Source organism: Crinia signifera, chromosome 2 (genome assembly GCF_055691185.1).
Source record: "Crinia signifera chromosome 2, ASM5569118v1, whole genome shotgun sequence".
Taxonomy (NCBI): domain Eukaryota; kingdom Metazoa; phylum Chordata; class Amphibia; order Anura; family Myobatrachidae; genus Crinia; species Crinia signifera.
The window spans coordinates 39836617-39856379 of NC_139218.1; the positions used below are offsets into that span (position 1 = coordinate 39836617).

The following is a 19763-nucleotide window of genomic DNA, read 5'->3' on the forward strand; positions in this document are numbered from 1 at the left end:
CGCCGGCGAGGGACGCGGATTACTTCATATGTGTTCCGCTGCGCTCGCCACACTATTTAAAATCAACTCCATGCCGACGTGGATAATGGGGGTATAAACAGGTTAGGAGGACGCGTAACGCGTGCGCTCGCCACGCTTCGGGCTGGCGTGGATAGTGGGGGTTTGAGAATGCCTCCTTTATTGTGCATAGGACGCACTTGCGCCCGCATACCCCCTTGACAGCGTAGCTTAGCCTACGCCTGCGTACATATGCTAATTGGGCGCCCGGCTAATACACAAGTACCAATAATACCATTGACCATAGTTATGGAAAAATGTCCCTAAATATCAAAATTCGGTCTTTCTGATTTAACTCTAGATTCGCCAGTCTGATTGCTGATGATCTCTGATTAGATTCTCCACTCCCTCCCCTAACAGTCTTCCTTGTTCATCTATCATTGTGTCTTAGTGGGAATTCAATTCGCTACAGGCTTTACTACAGATGGAGCGCCTCTCATTCAGCTTCAGCTCTTGCCAGATCCCCTCCGCTGGCAAGAGCTGGCAAGAGCTGGCGGAGAGACGCTCCATCTGATGGGGATGCGCAAGAGTCTCACATGCATGCGTGTCCCCATCACTAAGTGGCGGGGAGTGGAATCCCTGCCCGTCTGCGCTTCAGGGAGACGTGCAGGGTTGAGGGGGGGGCGCGGTGTGAGGGGCTGTCAGCAGCAGCGGAGGGCTCAGATGGAACGGAGCCCTCTTCTGTCTGATAGAATCGCTAGGACCCCCAATGGCAGGCACTCCATCTGTATGCTCTTTCAGCACATATACAGAGTGGTTAGAGCTACTGAAAGAGCAGCCCTTTGGTTAGCCCTAAACTCACCGCGGTGCAACGTTTAATGCAGATTTCTGAGAATTTATAGTCGTTGGCTGCTAATTGAATAGCGCTAGGCATTTTACCCAGGAGCTGAAGCAGAATAGCAAAGCTGTGGTTTTTTGAGTTCTCGGTGACAAACGTACCGTGTTTTTTCTCAGTCACACATTTGTCAGCTTGAGTATTTAATGTTTGTATTCTATCCAGGTCCCTGGTACAAGCCACCACAGCTAGTTTATTTGGGTAGTAAAACTAGACAGAAATACTTCTCGAATTGAACCACTATAATTACCTATATTGGAGGGACGACGACGACTTAATGTCCAGCTCAAAAAAAATTAACATAGCACAGCACTTATGCCAAGCAATGCAGCCTCTCTCAGCATGCCTTTAACCTGCTCCCCAGGCAGTGAGAGTGACTTGAGAAACTGACATACATTTTATCAGCCGCTCAAAGATGGTCCGGCATCAAGGCTGCTAACTAGTTGGCTGTCTGCTAGACAGAAGCTGGGAACCTGGGGCACAGATAACTCCCAATAACGACCCCCCCTGCGCTTCCATCACAAACTTTAACCAAGATACTGCAGCATAACATCCATTTGTTGAAATGCTTTATATATCATGATTTGTAGAACCATGTCGACATTCTCCCATCAACATTATCCTGTCAACACCTTGACTATTGAAAGCTTAATTGTCCATAAACAACATCACAAAACGACACACGCTATAATATAAATAGGACAAAGTACTATGACAAAACGCGTAGGGGCGTGGCCTGTGTGACACATTGAGTGCTGCTGGAGATCGTGCTGTGTGGCTGCTTTTGCTCAAAGACGCTGAGGCGCTGGGTTCCGGAATTGACATTGTGCTCCTGGAGCAGTGAGAGGTCCCGTGAGTGAGCTACAAGTGCCTGCAGTTTGTGCCAGTGGTTATTTGATATATATCTTGTGGTAGCCAGCCCACACCAGAGGAACACCTTGGTACGGGTTCTACCTTCCTAATAGGAGATTTGCTGTTAGCATTGTCCACCTGTTTTAAATAAACGGTATTACACTATGAAGCGCCCCCTCTATTTGTTTTAGATGGATATATATATATATATATATTCACTTTGTTCGGCGGCACTCGCTCAAATAAATCGATCAAACCACTGGAGTATTCATCAACATTTCGGAGCTTTTATTTATGCCCCGTCATCCTAATGACGGGGCATAAATAAAAGCTCCGAAACGTTGATGAATACTCCAGTGGTTTGATCGATTTATTTGAGCGAGTGCCGCCGAACAAAGTGAATATTGTGGAAACCCCAGCCAGGGTAACCGGGAGGGCACCGCCAAAGTTGTACTGGACGAGGAGTGCTGGCCTCATCTGTGTCGTTTGTTTATATATATATATATATATATATATATATAATCCCATACACTGTATATATACCATTTATTATACTAGATGGTGTATTGGTTAGCATAAATGCCTCACAGCACTGAGGTCATGGGTTCGATTCCCACCATGGCCCTAACTGTGCAGAGTTTGCATATTCTCCCCATGTTCAGTGGGTTTCCTCCGGGTATTCCGGTTTCCTCACACACTCCAAACATATACAGGTAGGTTAATTGGCTCCCAACTAAAATTAACCCTAGAATGAGTGTGTCTGCGTGTACAGATGAGCGCCTGTCACCCAGCCCGCAGGATCGGGAGATGTCCTGAGCTGGTTCAGGCTGGTGGACAGGAGCTCCATCTGACAGGGGGGTGCAAGCATCTCACTCGCATCCCCCATTAGCCGGGGAGCGGCTTCCCTGCAGGGATGGGCAGGGAGTGGGGCAGACAGTGGGGGCTACGGGGAGGTGCAGGGGTGCAGCGGAGGCCTCTGACGGAACGTGGTGCACGCGAGCCCCCTTCTGTCAGCTGGCGTGATGCAGCAGTTGGCGATTCTATCACCAAGAGCAGCTTCATTGAGAGCTCCTCCATCTGTATATGTGGTAGGGAATATAGATTGTGAGCTCGACTGGGGCAGGGACTGATGTGAGTGTTTAAATACTCTCTGTACAGCGCTGCAGAATATGTGTGCGCTATATAAGGAACTGGGTACTTATGTATTATCAGGAACTGTTAATATATAGAAAGCAAACCAAAACTATTACAAAGTTGTCACTATCTGTGGTAGACAATTTGTCACAATGTCATTGTATTAGCTTTCTTTTTCCAGTACTTTGCACCTGCATTATAGAAGGCTCGACTGTTCTAATTAAAATTCAATTAGCAATATATTGTACCCACAGTACTGGGCAGAATACATCAAGGACTCATGTGCAACTTTTGGACGACAAAATGTAATTATATGTTAGGTTTCGATTTCCTGGTACAAAATTGACACTTTTGCATTGCCTATCTGCCAGTTTTGTGATGGCATTTAACGTTTCCTTTTTTTGTAGCAAAATCCAATCACGGTCCTGTGTTGAAATGTGTTAAAGTAGTTGGCTTCTGTACAGTATTACCTAAGCATGCAACCAGACTCATTACTTGGCAGCCAGTCAATATTTTTCTACTCGCTGATTCCTAAATTTCCCAATTAATAAAAACAGCAATGTACAATACCTCCGCGACGCTAATGCAGTCTGGATACAAAGAATGAATCATATGATTTGCCAGCATGAGGTAGACAAGCGAGTCTTCGTCCACTTGTAAGCCAAAATATTCGTTGTAGTCACCGCTGAATCCGCATCCTAGAACACAAATGAGTGCGGGGTACAGTAGATTGTTTTGACAGCGCCCTTGACATTTGTATTACTTTTGTTAATATTTTAACCCTTTGAGTGCCAACCTTGTTCTTTTAGCATAAATAAATACAAATACAGCCGAGTCAATTAATTGAAGTTTGGTTTAATATTGTATCGGATCAGGTGAGGGGAATGGCGCTGGCATTTTTAACGGATAAATTGAAGACCTCTCACATTCAAATGGTTTAATTAAAAAAGTTTGCTTGGTATTTTTCACACCTATTTTGACAAATTCCCTCGGCACTCAAAAGGTTAAACATAAAAACTATTCTCCTAAACATTTTTGAATTCAAACCGAAACCAAGTAAAAAGGAGTCCACATAAGGTGCATTTCAGAGTTATTAAAAAGAGGACTTTTTCAGTGAACAAATAATGGGTTAAAAACTACTGTATAATCAATGAGAAATTAGGCTCGCCTGGACCAACATGCTCTGCTAATGGACCGCTGAAGACTGGAAGAGGGTTTTAAGGACCGATGAATCAATAATTAAAATCTCTATTTCCTAAAGCAAGAGTGCATAGAATCAAGTGGGCAAAAGGATGGTTCCCCGGTGTGTGGTCATTTTTGACTAGACATAACTTCCTGACATGATTGAGCACAACATTTAAAAAGGCAAGGATATTAATAATAGCAAACACCCCATACAAATAAACCCATTTCACACTAAGTTTTCGACCTGGGTTATTTGTCAGGTCTACCCTTGGTATGAGAAGGTCACTGTGGAAAAGCACAGGTTCGAGTGACCCTGAAATCCAATCCAGGTAGGGACTTGGGTGTGAACAACCTGGGTTACAGTGTGCCTGGATAACCCAGGTCACCCAATCCAGGTACCATTCACATTGTATGGAGAGCTTGCTCATTGGCACTTGGAAAAAAGGATATCTCCAAGTGCTGGTAGAGAAGAAGCCCCAGCAATAACCCAGGTCCAGCCCATGGTGTGGTCAGGATGCGAAACGGCTTGAAAGTGGAGTTCAGGGACCTGGGATGGCACTGGCACTCGGAAACAAACATGAGTGCTACAACATCCTATAACACCTTGCAATACTCACTAGTCTATAATCAGTTGGTTAATGGGGTACTTGTGTAGTTTCATGGCGGCAGGGAAATCACATCGCATATGCATATGACCGCATGTGATGTGCGATGCGATGGTACTTGTGTAGTTTCAAGTTGCCCCTGCCCACGGATAGCATTGCATGCAAATCGCATGCGATGCAGCACATTGAGCACACCCCCACCCTGAAGCATAGCGAGCGCAGTGAGCCCCGTGAGGTGACACGGTACATGTCATCCCGACCTGTTCATACCCCCACTATCCACGTTGAGGTGGAGTTTATTTTATAAAGTGTGGCGAGCGGGCGCTGAAAACTAGCCTGAAGTGTGGTGAGCGGACGCGGATTCCTCGATGTGTATTCTGCGTGCGCTCGACACGCTTAGGGCTCGTTTTCAGCATCCCCTAACCACGCATTGAGCTCGGTGGCTTGCTGCGCTCGCCACACTTTATAAAAACAACTACACGCTGACGTGGATAGTGGTGTGTATGAACAGGTCGGGAGGACGCGTACCGCGTGCGCTCGCCACGCTTCAGGGTGACGTGGATAGTGGGGGTGTGCTAAATAGCATCGCATGCGATTTGCGTGTGATGCGATCCGCGGGCAGGGGCAACTTGAAACTACACAAGTACCATCGCATTGCACGATCGCATGAGATGCGATTTCCCTGACGCCGTGAAACTACACCAGTACCGTTAATGGTTCATCCTACAGCAAGGTAATGAAGTTTAATTATTTTAGCAGCAAAACCGCTTTATTATAGAACACTGATGTAGGAATGAACCATTTACAGAAATACAATTAAATATTCTGCTTTATTAAATCTTTAATGCTGTAGATGACATTACAATGGAATCACATTTTAGATGATTTGTAATATTCATTTTTTTTTTTAAATACTTACCAATCCCATGGTGGTGGTAAAGCATAGACGTAATGCCATCAAAGCGGAAACCATCAAATCCGTATTCTTCAATCCACCACCGCAAATTTGATAGAAGGAATCTTAATACTTCCCAACTGTCAGACACATTAACATATTGTAATCTCTGGATACACCAAATACATTTACTAAAACGTTTCACAATGCACGTTACACTTAATGGAAGTATACAATTACATGCAGTAATTAACCACACGTAATTGTATCCCCGGAGGCTATCTAATTATCCCTGATAAGCTGTCATGAGCAGCCACTTATCGGGGATTGTTTCACCTGCCACAGGCAGGCAAAACTAAATAACCCGACAGCAGCGGGCAAAAAACACATAAGATTCACTAAACATGCGTGTTTTGGGAGTACATGCATGAGTAAAAAGATCGGAGAACCGTGGGGAATACCGTTTGTGCTTCGCTCCCAATGTTGCTTTGGAGCTATTTAGACACCACCAAAGGGTAAAAAAATTAAAATATCATATCTCTAAGAAGGTTCTTAGTCTACCACAGAAGAAGGTCCTTCTTCTACTCAGACGTGTATCCGAGGTTTCTCCTGATATTTTTCCTACTTTGTTGCCATTCCTGCTATAAATTTCCTGACAGATGTTCAGTATAGGTCCTTCGGTTATACTGTTGTCTTTTTATAGTGGATACAATTTTTTTTTAAATCTTACATGAAAATTCTTTGCATATTTTTCTATTTTATCTACTTATAGATCTACTTTACTAATCCTGCCTTCATTATAACCTACACATTCACTCTTTTCAACTTCACAAATGGTCTAATTAGTGTCCTCATCTTCAGAAGTTTTACTCCCAGCTGTTTAATGTTTATTATTTGCTCAATTAGCCATGTTCATTTTATTTGACAGTTATATGGTAGCCATGGTTACTTATAGTATCACCTATAATAATTCCTTATTGTATGATTTACCTGCTTTTCTGTACTTGTACTGTACCTTTTTTATCATTCTTTTTTTTTTTACATTGACAGTTTAGAGGAGAATAGAATAGTATGGTTATTGAATGGTGTGGTTGGGGGTGGAATGAGGAAATTAAGGTAATGGCTGTTGTATTCTACTTTCTAAAAATGATGTCCGATGCAAAAATATTTTCATGGAAAGCGTGGGGAGTGGGAGCCTCGTTAACGATGAGCGCCCTCATCTGTAAACGTACAGATGTTATTAAATGACCCCCGGGAGTGCGCACTGTCCATCATTGGAGGCGTACACACTGGGTGATATAATGGGATGCAGTCAATTTACCAACAGTCAAAATACCGACAACCATTGGCAGACAGTCAAAATACCAACACATTAAAAATGGCAACATTCATTATGCCAACATGGCAAGAAAGGCAACATTCAAAATGTAAACATGTAAAAAGACGCCATGAGTTTTTTGTGAATTTTTTGCTTTGAAACCGACTTGTTCTTGATCCAAGTGGGCAATGAGCCATGCGAGGGGACACAGTACACTTATACGGTGTCCATGTCAACATATGTTGACATAAACAACCAAACAAACCAAACAAATATAGACATTTAAAATGGCAGCATTTTCAGCATAATAAATGTCAGCATTTTGAACATGTCTGTATTTTGACTGTTGGAAAATTATACAGGACCTGATTTAATGAGCGATAAATCGCTCAGAAAGGCCAAAATCAGCAATATCATTCATTATATTGCTCAGCATGTACGCACCTTTTGAAGCATACTCATTGTTTAATTTTCATTAGACAATAAATAAATAAAAATAAAAGAAATGTTCTGTCCTTTACTGGTTCCTTTGCCAACTCCCTGGTTTTGCTGCTTCACTCTCCGTTTGTTGTTCCTGGTAGTGATAATTGGAGGGTGATCCTAGTCCTTCTGAAGGCTGAATATCTTTGTGGCCCTTTGACAGATACTTGAAATATTGTAATATGCAGAAACTGTATTTGCTGTATCTGCTATAAGCACATTGTGACTACTTATACCCCTTTTTCATCTGAAACCCGTGTTAAACCCGTGTCGGAGCCATTTACACTAAACCCGGGTAAGCTTTGAAAAAAAACAAGAATGCCCACAAGACATAGTTTTTTTCCAATAAAGAACCAATAAACGTCCTCAGACCCTTACCCGGATATAAAAACCCGGGTAATGTGCGTTTACACTGCGCACAGAAATGTGCCATTGCAGTGTTCTACCCTGGTAGATACCAGGGTAGAATTTCCTGGTCTCTCTACCCGTGTTTTGGAAGTCGGACCCGTTCACACTAACAAAAAACCTGGGAAGGTGTGTGTCCCCACGCAAAAGCCCGGGTAGAATTTCCTAGTGGAAAAGGGGTATTATTGTGTGCATTATCTGTTACAAGTATTTGCTTGTGAAATTTTTGATATTTTATATAATATTATATGAACTGATCATGAATGTTTCAATGTTTTTATATTCATAGTGTTTAAAAAAAACAAAAAAACATGGTACAGTATGGTAAAAAAAAACTAGTTTGAAAAAACCTGTAATAGAGCAGCTTATGACCAGGGGATCACTGTATCACAAGTTGTACAATGCTTCTACTCACTATCAGACCAATAAAGAGTAACTGCCATTATGACTTTTTTCAAAAGGTCAAACAGGTCATTGAGTTGCTGACCTACTTAGACACACCTACTTTGAATACTGTATTTTGTATACTCAATAGGCTTTCTCCATAGAAGGGAGAAAAAAAGCTTTTTACAGTGTTCTACAAATCAGACTGGAACCATAGCCCTGCTGGTTGCTATTGCTTGCATGACTTTGCTTTTTTGTTTTTCTTTTTTTTGTTTTGCCTTTTTTCCTGCCTTTCTTCAAACTGAAAGTCTTTGCCTCCCCTCCAGCAACTAACTTCACTTCTCCACTTTGCACCTATTATTAACCGGAGTTAAATTAATGTTCTTTCTGGCATTTCCAACCTTGACAGATTCTCTGAAGTCTTCGTTTTCATTTCCCAAATGTCATTGTACTTTGTGAGGTGTACTGTGAAATGTGTGGGCATACTGTTGCTTGAAAGATACTTCTTATAAAACAATTACTTTTTTATTTAAGTGTTTAACCAATCAACACTGAGCACCATATTGCCATGGGCTTAAAACTAGAGATAATTATTTAAAGTGGAGAAGTTAAAAGGTAAATCTTGAACAGGCTGCGCGCCGCAAAACGAGAAAAGAATATTATGTTTTATACAGCGATAATCTGGTTGCAAAATCTGTTCCCCACCAGCGATTAGGTTCTCTTTCCTAGAATATTAATTAATAAAATGCTAACACGCAAGGTGACATTGAGTATAATAGAACAGTTTCATGCCAAAATGTGACAATTATATGGCTTATATTCATAGTGGGCAATATATAATTACTACCCCACACATTCTGCGGTGCTTAAAATGTTGAAATATTGAATATATCATTATGATGCACATATACAGTATATGTATATATGGGTTTTCAAGGTCTTACAGTAGGAGTTAAAACATACATTTTTAGGTGCAGAATTTGTACATAAAAGTAGCTATTTTTAATGCTGTAATTATAACAGGTTTATAATAAACATAGTAGACCAATAATTAATGAGAGATCAATGCACGAACTCCAGTAGCTGTGCAGATCTTATGTATTTACAGGTGGATCTTCTCCTGTTGTTGCGGGTCCTGGCGATTATTTCGCCATCACCAAGACCCGCCATCAGATGGAAGAGGGCGCGCACGCAAAAGACGCTCGCTCCCCATTCCGTCTGAGCCCACTGCTGCCTCCCGTCGCTCCCTCGCCGCTCCCCCGGAGGTGCCGGTTAGTTCACACGGGTACCAATGTTTTTGTTCTGCGCATGTGCAGGGTGCGTGCATCCACGGCGAACAGACTGTTTGCCGAGTGCACTCACCCAAACAGTGGGCAGGGGGCAGAGAGGGGTGTGGGGCAGCCTCATTAGCATATGGGCGGTCTCATGCTAATGAGGCCATGTCGCGTGTGCGGGGGGCGGGCAGCTGACATCACCGGATGTCAGCTGCCCGCCCATTTCCTTCCCAACGTGCACGCATATGTAAGTGAATTGAAAGTCACTTTTATATGTATGCACCTTCCACATCTTTTGATGCTCGGCGACCATCGACAGATGTGGGAGGTTCCCCCTGCCCTGCGAATGGATTTTACAGTGTAACATCCATTCGCAAGCTCCTGCGAGCGAGTTGTCCTTGTGAATGGGTGGCGCCAGTCAACCATTCGCAAGGCGGGGTTTGGTGGACTCGCAAGGCTGTGAGTTCACAGCCTTGCGAATCAACCAGAATAACCCCCATAGATCACAGCAAGTGATACAAAAAGTCAAAATGTATTAAATAAAACAAAACAAAACAATAAAAAACACTGCACTTATGGGATCACAATATAATTGCAATTCGCATTGTAGAAATTGTTGCGACGGCAGCTATTAAGGTTGCAAGGTACGACAGATGCACAACGCTATTTTTTGGATGTGCCCGAGAACGGTCCAGACACGCCTGCTTTGTTCTGACCACTCCCTGTAAACGCCGCTTCACTGTCCCATGACGACTGCTACTTTTGAACTGGGATCGCACCCTTCCAGGAGAACTGGTGCTTAATCTTGATGGAGGATGAAATCGTTTTTCCACAGTTGTTGACTCTTTCTTCTGATTCATTCACTGAAACGTTACTAGAACATTTTTTGTATTAATGTTGATTCATTGTTGCCCCTTTTGCTACATACTGTAGTCTTCCAAAATAGGTCAAAGTGCAGTCAATGTAGCTGCGGTTGCAACAATTTCTGCAATTGCAATTATATTGTGATCCCAGTGCATGCCTTTTCATGCTGGATCACCCTGCAATGCGAATCGCAATTATATTGTGATCACATCGCAGTGCGGACCTTATCATGCCGGGCGGCCTATAGGATGCAGTCGCAGTTTTACTATTTTAGCAAAAACGGTGACTGCTGCTGAATAGGCCCCTTATTTCTTAGATCTGGTGTATTCATTGCAAATAATAAATATCCACGTAAATAATCCTAACACCTATAAATCACGCATTGAGTAAGCAGATTAACAAAAGATCCTACAAGTTAACTACAGAAATGCTGCATGTTCAATCTTTGTATTAAGTCTGCAATCTTTCAAAGCTCTAAAACGATTTATCTAATAATACGCTCCTTGTAAAATGTCTTATAATGATCACTACTTGAGCCTTAATGTGCTATATTCCTATTCAATTAGTATAGCTGGGGCGATAATGCATTTTAAAATGAAAAGCGACTACACTATCATCCACAGCATGAATTTTGCTTCTACGTTAAATGAAACATAACTGTAAAAAGATGTACAGCCCACATGAAGACTGGGGCAAAGATGCATTAATATACATTATTAAAGATGTTTCAGAATAAAATTACATAAATATACATCTCTTATAGGGCCTGCAACACATTTCTGTTGCAACACATAAGAGAACTGATGAGATCTTTAACACCTAGGGGCATATCCAATTGGTTGCAATATTTTCCAAACAATATCGTGCCTGCAACATTAAAGACACCTGTCACATCCATACAACACCCCAATATTATTGTACCTGCCTTTCATCTTTAACCTATTAGTCTACATTTTGGCCCAATGAAGCTAACTGCAGATTAATGGATTATGAGGAAAGGATACGGTCAGAATGCTGGCGTTCAGTATACCAATGCTGGGAGAATGGTGCCGGAATCCCAACATCATTTAGGATTCCAGCGCCAGAATCCCAACTGCCAAGATGTAAGTATGCCGGGCAAGATAGCTTGCAGTTGGGGGAGGGGGGGGCAAGTTTATAAGCATACGTCCAAAATACGGTATGCGGTCATCATTCTGGCGTTCAGGATGTTGGCTTTCAGTATACTGACACAGGCATCCCTATTGCTGTCAAAAGAATGGTGCTGGAATTGAAAACGGATCAGGATGCCGATGCCAGAATCTTGACAGTTTGTGGCCAAGGAAGGAGGGGTTAGGTTTAGGCACTAGTGGGGGGGGGGACTAAGGGTTGGGCTACAAGGGGGAAGGTTAGGATTAGGCTGTGGTGAGGGGAGGGTTGGGCACTTAGAAGGCAGGGTTAGGCTGCAGGGGTTAGGTTTAGCCACTGGTGGTGGTGGAACGGGAATGGTAACCTGACCCCTATTAGAATTCCCTCCTTCGGGATGCCAGCTTTGGTATCCTGGACACCGGTCATTCCCATTAGGAAGGGTGAAAGACGGGTATTCAAAGATTCCATAACCAAGTCCGGTATGTGTATATGTATATGAGGAGGTGGCTGCAAGACATAAATGCAGCAAAAATTCTCATGCCCAACTGTACACCAAAATTCCAGATGAAATTTGTCATGCCACAGGAAAAATGTTTATGTGGACAATTAAATATGCCACCTAAAGAGACCATTACATTTTGGTCTTTAGTTGGGAATTGCCTTTTGTAGAGAAATGATGCTTATAAATAGCATACACCAAAATATTTCCTAATGGTTTTCTATGTTAACATAAAAATGGGCATGTTTAACAGGCCATGTGATCAGGAAACACCTTGTACACGCCTACTGATCCTATATTATGTAAAACCTAGTCCCTGAAACAATTTCGTTGTTTGATCATCAACTTAGCAATTGTTTTTTTTAGTTTATGTCAAAAGATCTTTGTCTCTGTTGTTTTAGGATGTTATTGCACGTTTACTTTCTAAAATTCTCTCGACTGTATAGGACTTACTCATTTCTAGCAATAGAACAACAAACAAAGGCAGAAAATATGAACTCCAATAAATGTATAGTAGGAAGACTTCAGCTACAGTAGGCCCGTCAGCTGATCTTCCATTGTCCTGTCTGATATTCTCAGAGTGTATACACCTCACATAGGATCGAATATTGTTAAAAAAAGCATTCAGAACAGATAATTGGTTCAAACCTGTTGCACGATGTTTATAGGAAACGAGGATGCAATACCGAGTACATTGGGAGTAATTCAGATATGGGTGGAGATGCAGATTTCCTTGCAATGTACTGATTATTGGTACCATGTGCGTGTGTTAGACCCATTCTACACATTCCTCAATGGGTCCTACGACATTGGACGTAATAGTCTGATGACGTTTGGAGGCGAGGGCTTAGAGAATGACTACCTTCATTTGTGAAAATGAAGGGGTATCGCCACAATTTTGGGTGTGGGAAGAGGTATGGATCTGCAGTGGGCATCCTGCGTGAGCACATTGGTGCCGCAAAGCCACACAATAATGTTGGAGTGATCAGATTCCTGCATCGGATCAATACTGCGGCAGGAGGCATCTTACTTGTAATAGACGCCTTTAGCCACATTAACCTACAGAGCTATATCTGCTGCTTAAAATTGTGTATGTATTTTCGATCAGGAATCGGACATTGCTCCCTACAGTTCATTAAAAAATGTCAACTTTGAGATGATCTTTGAGATACAAAGTCCAGGAACAAAAAGGAGTACAGATGCCAAAAGATATATCTACCAATAGTTCATGTTTTCCATACCCCTGTGGATCTGTAGAATGTGTCAATTAGGTATGAATGCAGCACAGGTATGAAAATGTGACAGTTAGTAAGGACTACAACTGTATAGTGTTCATTCTAGCACCCGCCATATTTGAAAACCCATGCAGTTCCTCTTCCCTGCCTGGGGTGTCGCTGTCTGCTGTGGTGTTTCTAGCACAGGTCTGGTTTGCATATCAGTGCTGATATACAGATCACACTATGCTAGAAGTACTACAGCAGACAGCGACACCCCAGGCAGGGAAGAGGAACTGCATGGGTTTTCAAATATGGCGGGTGCTAGAATGAACACTACCTGTACACCAGCTAGGTGGTCTGGAAACAGTGAACTGTTCATAGATATTGAGGACTGGTTTGGCCAGAACTAGGTGAAAATGTAATGTTCTAGCATACTCCCCAGTATATAAACAATTGGCATCTGTCAGTTGACATTTGTGTGGTTTACATTGTTTTTTTTCTAGAAATAAGAACACAACAGACAAAGTCATAATCGGAATCAGCACCACAAAGTTACCCTCAAATTGCTCTACTATTATGGTCAATTTGAGGGTAACTCCCCCTCCCCCTATTTTAATGTAAATATATACATTGCTATTTATATATTTCATAAAAATGTAACTGTAGCCCACCTTAATATTTTTTTAAGCACTCTGGACTGCTCACTGTACGGAGGACCCGGAGGCACTTATTAGTACAGTGATTAGCACATTGTCTCTGTCAGTCTCTCTCTGGCTCACACACTGTGACTGACTGAGCGGAGGGAGGATCTACGCGCCGCTCAGCTCAGCTGCTGGATACACAGCAGCCAATAGACTGTGTGTGTGTAAAGTAGCCAATGGGCGGGACCCAGCAGCAGTGAGCCTGAGCCATTTCCAGACGCGCAGGTGGACCGTCGGACCCAGCCACTAAGAGGTGATGTAATGTGCATGGCAGAGTGGGTGGGCAGTGGTGGGTGACGAGTGGCGCTGCCACCGACATATGATAATTCATGTCTGGGGCGCTCATCACTTGCTCAGCCTGCCTGCCGCCCTTAATTGGTGCCGCCCTGAGGCCGGTGCCTCACGGGCCTAGGCACAAATCCGGCCCTGCCTGTGTCAAAGCATCTTTCTTATCAAATTAACCTGTTCATACATTAAGAAGAAAGACCAGGAGCAGAGCATTGTGTCCCTCCTGGAGAGGGTCATGTTGGTAGGTATGTAATAATAATAATAAATATGACCAGTCCCAAAGTATCTTCTTAAATATGACAAATTAAAATATACACCTTTATTTCAAAGCTCTAAATCAACAGAAAATAACTTACATATGTATTTTGGGAAAAATATCTGATTACTTTGGGGAAAATAAAAATATTGTGACTGTTTGCTTAAATAACTGTGTGAAGAATCATTTTCCCTATGTGTGTTAAATCATGCAAGAGAAATATTCACAGAATACTGCCATAAAATATAAATAGCAATACGGTCTAACAAATACTTCATAAATAGTCCGCCTACGCTTGTATCTAAATTCATCGTACAATACATTGCCCTTCTTTACACCCTACGTAGAACACCATCTTTGCTTATCGAGTGTATCCTTCATACACAAGTGTATTTATTCTCATTCCACAAACTGCAACTGCTAAATATTGTTAAAAAATAAAATACATGAATAATAATTGCAAATCTTGGTAAATTGAGCTGCACGCCACAAAGTAAAACGGTCTTTTCAGCAGCGGTTTGGTGAAATCGTGCAGTAACTTGCATACAAACATATATTGTTCGTCATGCTGCTAATTTTATGGCCACATTTTGTTATGTTCAGAGACTTCCAACGGTACATGCACAAATTAAATTGATAAAGATTCTGTGGTTTGCTGAAGGGAGATGGCAGGAGACCATCGCCTATAGTGAGGATTGCAGGTACTTTAATAAATAGAAACTCAGCAGGAAGAATACTGCTGCTCTGTCGAGTAGATTACTTTTAAATTCGACAGGATTATCATTTGTTCAGAGTGAATTCTCATTGTCAGCCCGCTTCCAGTTGCGTGAATGTAAGTGAAGGAGTTGTTGGCCTGAATAAAAAGGTTAGAGGGTTTTACGTAGGCGAGGGCAAGAAAAACAACGTTAGGCATGCATGAGGCAAAAATGATATTAAACTGTTAAAATAATTTGTATCAACTAGGGTAAATCTGCAAGCGTACAAAGAGCAATTTTTGGCTGATCTGTATGCCAAAGAGCTGGCACACGTGGAAGCACAATGCCGCTAAGACTTTGCTGAGAAATGGATTTAACTTATTCAGTAAAAACAAAATCATTGAGGCTTTCGTATTAGTGTTATGCTTTTTGACATCATTGACTCTCACTTGATGCCCCAGGAAGTCAGAAATGTAGATCAACACCAGTAGGGACCTGACCTTAGTGCAACGGGAGCCAGCGTCTTCTTACTCACCCAAGGTCTCAATCGCCTCCGCAATCTTGTTGGAATACCCATCACCTCCTCTCAAAATACCAGGTGAGCGGGGAACTGTGGAGGGAGAGTAGAGACCAGGACACCTGGACTTGCCTCACTGGCCGCTTCCTCAGTCACATACTGTACCGGCCTATTTGTAATTCAATCCCATAATTGAGATTTTATTTAAATTTGGGGATTGAAAAAAATAGAACAGAATGGCTTCCCTAAACAGAATTAGTCATTATAGTATATATACAGATGTGTCCTCTCTTGTTGTTGCTGTGTATAGCAGCAAGTCCCAGCGCTTTTACCATGAGTTTGCAATGCAGCATACTGTAGCTTAGTCTTGTAGTACTCTGGGCCTGCTTACTCTCATAGAAGTGAACTGCACAGTGGGAGTGTGCTTATCTGATGCTGCCCCCACCAAAAGTAATGGGTAGCAGGAGAGTTAACACCCTCTGCCACATTAAACACCTATGCTGGCTCCCCATAAATAGATCAGGAGCATCACCCCTCCACTACCTCCTCTGGTTGCCCTTGTAAGGCTAGTGGGAGCATGAAATACTATTCAGCAATATACAATAAAATATATAAATAAATGCACACACACACGCCCACAAGGTGTGGCTATTAAATAACAAGACTGATGCCATTATTTATATGTTGAAATATATTAAATACATTTTAAACCAACCCCTACTTCTATGTACTCCCCTCCTGCATCTACACACCGCTGAATTCTTATTTTCCATTGGTCAACGCCGTGATGTAGCCGTGATGTACAGTAGCTCATTATCTGTCAGCTGTTTTAAAAGCTGTTTTCTTCTTTAACTCAATACTTGATGCAAAATGGGTTCCCTTGAGTACAGATCTGACTTAGGGAAAAGGAAGAAGTCACATGGTGCTAGGTCTGGTAAATACTGAGGGTGTGCTAGCACTACACTTTTTAATTGCTTCACAGAGAGCCGTACGGGCTAGTGTATTGTCCTCATGGAGGATGAAACCATTTTACCCCAACTCTGGGCTCTTTCTTCTAATTCTTTCCCAAAAAGTTTTTTCGTAGTAAGGATCAATTATTTTTGAGCCTTCGGCTACACAGTCTTCCAAAATAACATTGAAATAGGATTTGCTTTGAAATATTTTTTTTCATTCTTGGTAATGATGGTGTTTTCCAGTTCATGGACTGGCGTTTTGTCTCAGGATCATAATGGAAGATGCATGTGTCATTGCAGGTAAAAACTTTAGCTAAAAAAATGTGAATCCACTTGAATTTGTTCCAAAATGTCAAATTCACTTTCAATTGAATTCGTAAGGGAGTCAAAAGTCAATTCAAACTATTTTCTCAATTTTTTCTTTGTGCCTGATGTGCAAGGCCTTCCTAGATGTTCAGCACCTTTGACATCCTTCCAACGGTTAAGTACACGTGCATACAATCTGCCCAGCAAGCAGCAGTTAGCATATTGAAAGACTTGGTGGGCATTCTGTCAATTTAACAAACATTGCTCTACTTTTGAATGAAGAATTTTTACATTAAAAACAGATATTTTACTGTCACACAGCTTTCAAATTTGTGAGTGTGAGAGGTGAGACTTGCAAAAAAGTTTTTTTTTGATAGTCCAATGTTTTCCCACTCCATTTGAACTCAGGCAGGCAGGAAGGCAGTTTATTTATTTATTTTTTAAACTCTTTATTTTAGACAAAGCGAGAGCACACAATAGGAAAACTGGTACAAATGTGATTGCTTAGTACAGAAAAGGCGCCAGAGGGGGCCTAGTGGGCGAGCACTAAAGGGTATCAGAGGCCGTAAGGGGCTTAGGCATTATTTGTGGTATTGTTTGTGTGTGTGTGTGTGTGTGTGTGTGTGTGGGGGGGGGGTTAGGAAATCAAGGAGATCCAGGGAAGGGCAGTTTATTTTTTAGCAAGCACAGTCTTGTTATTTAATATACACTCTATATAGTGAGAGAACCATGTTGAAACTAATTTAAGATGGAGAGAAGCAGCAGCCTGTAGCATGTTCTGCTGATTAGGAATGGGCATCAATTCCCGATGTTCCTGACACATCAATATTATGGCTCACTTCTATTCAATAATACACCCAGTATGCTCTACGTGGGTTTTTTTTCAACCACTGTGCCGTTTTCTTATTCCTTATCGGTGTAGAATATTGATATGGAACAATTGGACAATGTCAGCGATTCCAGTGCTGACTTCACTAAAGAAAACCACCAGTGGCACTGGCACAGGTGAGGTAGATTGACATTCATGGCCTTCTTGATGGTTGGTCACTGGAATGGGAATACTCACCTATTAAATATCTCACTGCTTGCAGTAGGAATCATCCCTTGCCCTGACTGGCTTAGCTCCCTGTCTATCAGCCAATGACAGAATACTGTACTTAAGCTGGGTAGACACTTGAGCAATGTACAACGACATGTCGGCCTAATTCTGGTTCACTTGCAAAAGCAAATTCTCTCTCTAATGGACAAAACCATGTACACTGCAGGTGAGGCAGATGTAAAATGTATGTATCTGTGCAATGTTTAAGTGTGTGTTGTGTGTTTGTGTATCTGTGCAATGTTTAAGTGTGTATGTTGTACTGTTTTTGGGTGTGTGTTGTAGTATATGTGGGTGTGTATTGTACGGTGTGTTGAGTGTTATATATGTGTGTGTATCTGTCCAATGTGTACGTGTGTGAGGTGCGCTACGTATATGTGTGTGTGTGTAGTGTGCTGTGTGTGTCTGTGCAATGTTTAAGTGTGTGTGTGTTCTGTCTGTTTGTGTGTTGTACTGTTTTGGGGTGTGCGTTCTACTGTGTGAGTGGTGTGTTATGTGTATCTGTCCAATGTGTAAATGTGAGGTGCGTTACAAATATATGTGTGTGAAGTGTGCTGTGTGTATCTGTGCAATTTTTAAGTGTGTGTGTGTCATCTGTTTCCCAGATCATCAATCTTTTTTTCCAGATCATCAATCAAGGCAAATTGAACCTTGGTGTTTTTTAAATTTCTAAGTGAAATTTCCAAAAACGGCTTTGGAGGTGCACACCACCGGGTCCAGAGGTACCATGTTGCTGAATTTGGCAGCTCTGTCCGCAAAAAACACGCACACACACACACACACACACTCTTCAACATATTATATAGATGGCCTCTTACAAATAAATACTATTTATATATTGCATGCCACCATAGGTTATTTGCTCTTTCACCTGCCGGCGCAGGTGAAAGTGTTTTCAAAGTGTGCAGCTAGTCAGGACAGGAGCTTTACCCAGATACAAGCAGCAGGACATAGTAAATAAATGCTATTTCTTTCCTTCTCTACCTTTTTTTTCCCCTCTTTCACTCATCCACTTCCATTCAATCTGAGTGAACCATGCAACACTGCAGAACCTGCTGGCGGCAGTGGTCATTTTAGCAGTGCAGGAATAGAATGTATTTTAGTATTAAGGTCATGAATTTCTGGCTTATAATAAAATGTCAAACTTAATACGAGGTCTTATGTTATCAAATGTGGGGTTCACTGACCCATTTATAGAGGATTCAAAAATGTCATACTAGTGCCAGAATGTAATGCCGCCCCCATTCGCATGTGTCGACATAGAACCCTGTCGACCTAGTCCCTTGTCAACCTAGTACCTTGTCCCTTGTCGACCTAGTCCCCAGTCGACCTAGTCCCCAGTCGACCTAGTCCCCAGTCGACCTTGCTTCATGTCGACCCAACGGTGTCCACCTAATGACTGTCGACCTATTTGTGGTTGACAATACTACCATATCCCGTTTAGGACACCAGCTTTAAGAAGGCAAGGTTGCAAAAACAATTGGGGGACAGTAGGCTAGTTTGCCAACTGCAATTACTTTGCTGCATAGGGTGTCAGAGTGCACAGATACATTTTAGAAGTGTACTCAATCGTACAAAAATGTACAAATTTAGAAGTGTACTCATTGATTCAATTTCTCGAGCGCCAAAAATGGGGTGTGGCCGCGAGATGCGGCCGGAAATCGTCGAGCTGCAGTCGGGATCTCGTCAATTCCTGGCCGTTCCCGGCAGAACGTGTCCGACTGCTTGTGAAGTCAGGCACGTTCTGCTGAGATCCCTGTTCAATGCTGTCGGGGAAGACAGCAATGAATAGGGCCCTGCCATTATTTCCCCCTTCGGGAAT

General features: G+C 42.2%; 1 protein-coding gene across 1 annotated transcript in view; it reads right to left on the reverse strand.

The window, feature by feature from the left end:
* Positions 1-19763, reverse strand: part of GBE1 (1,4-alpha-glucan branching enzyme 1) — a 134923-nt gene that overhangs the window by 39049 nt on the left and 76111 nt on the right. The window contains exons 9-10 of the mRNA XM_083171924.1: positions 5588-5703; positions 3449-3576 (exon numbers count right to left, since the gene is read on the reverse strand). Of these exons, the coding sequence (XP_083028050.1) occupies positions 3449-3576; positions 5588-5703 (244 nt within the window). The remainder of the gene's footprint in view (positions 1-3448; positions 3577-5587; positions 5704-19763) is intronic.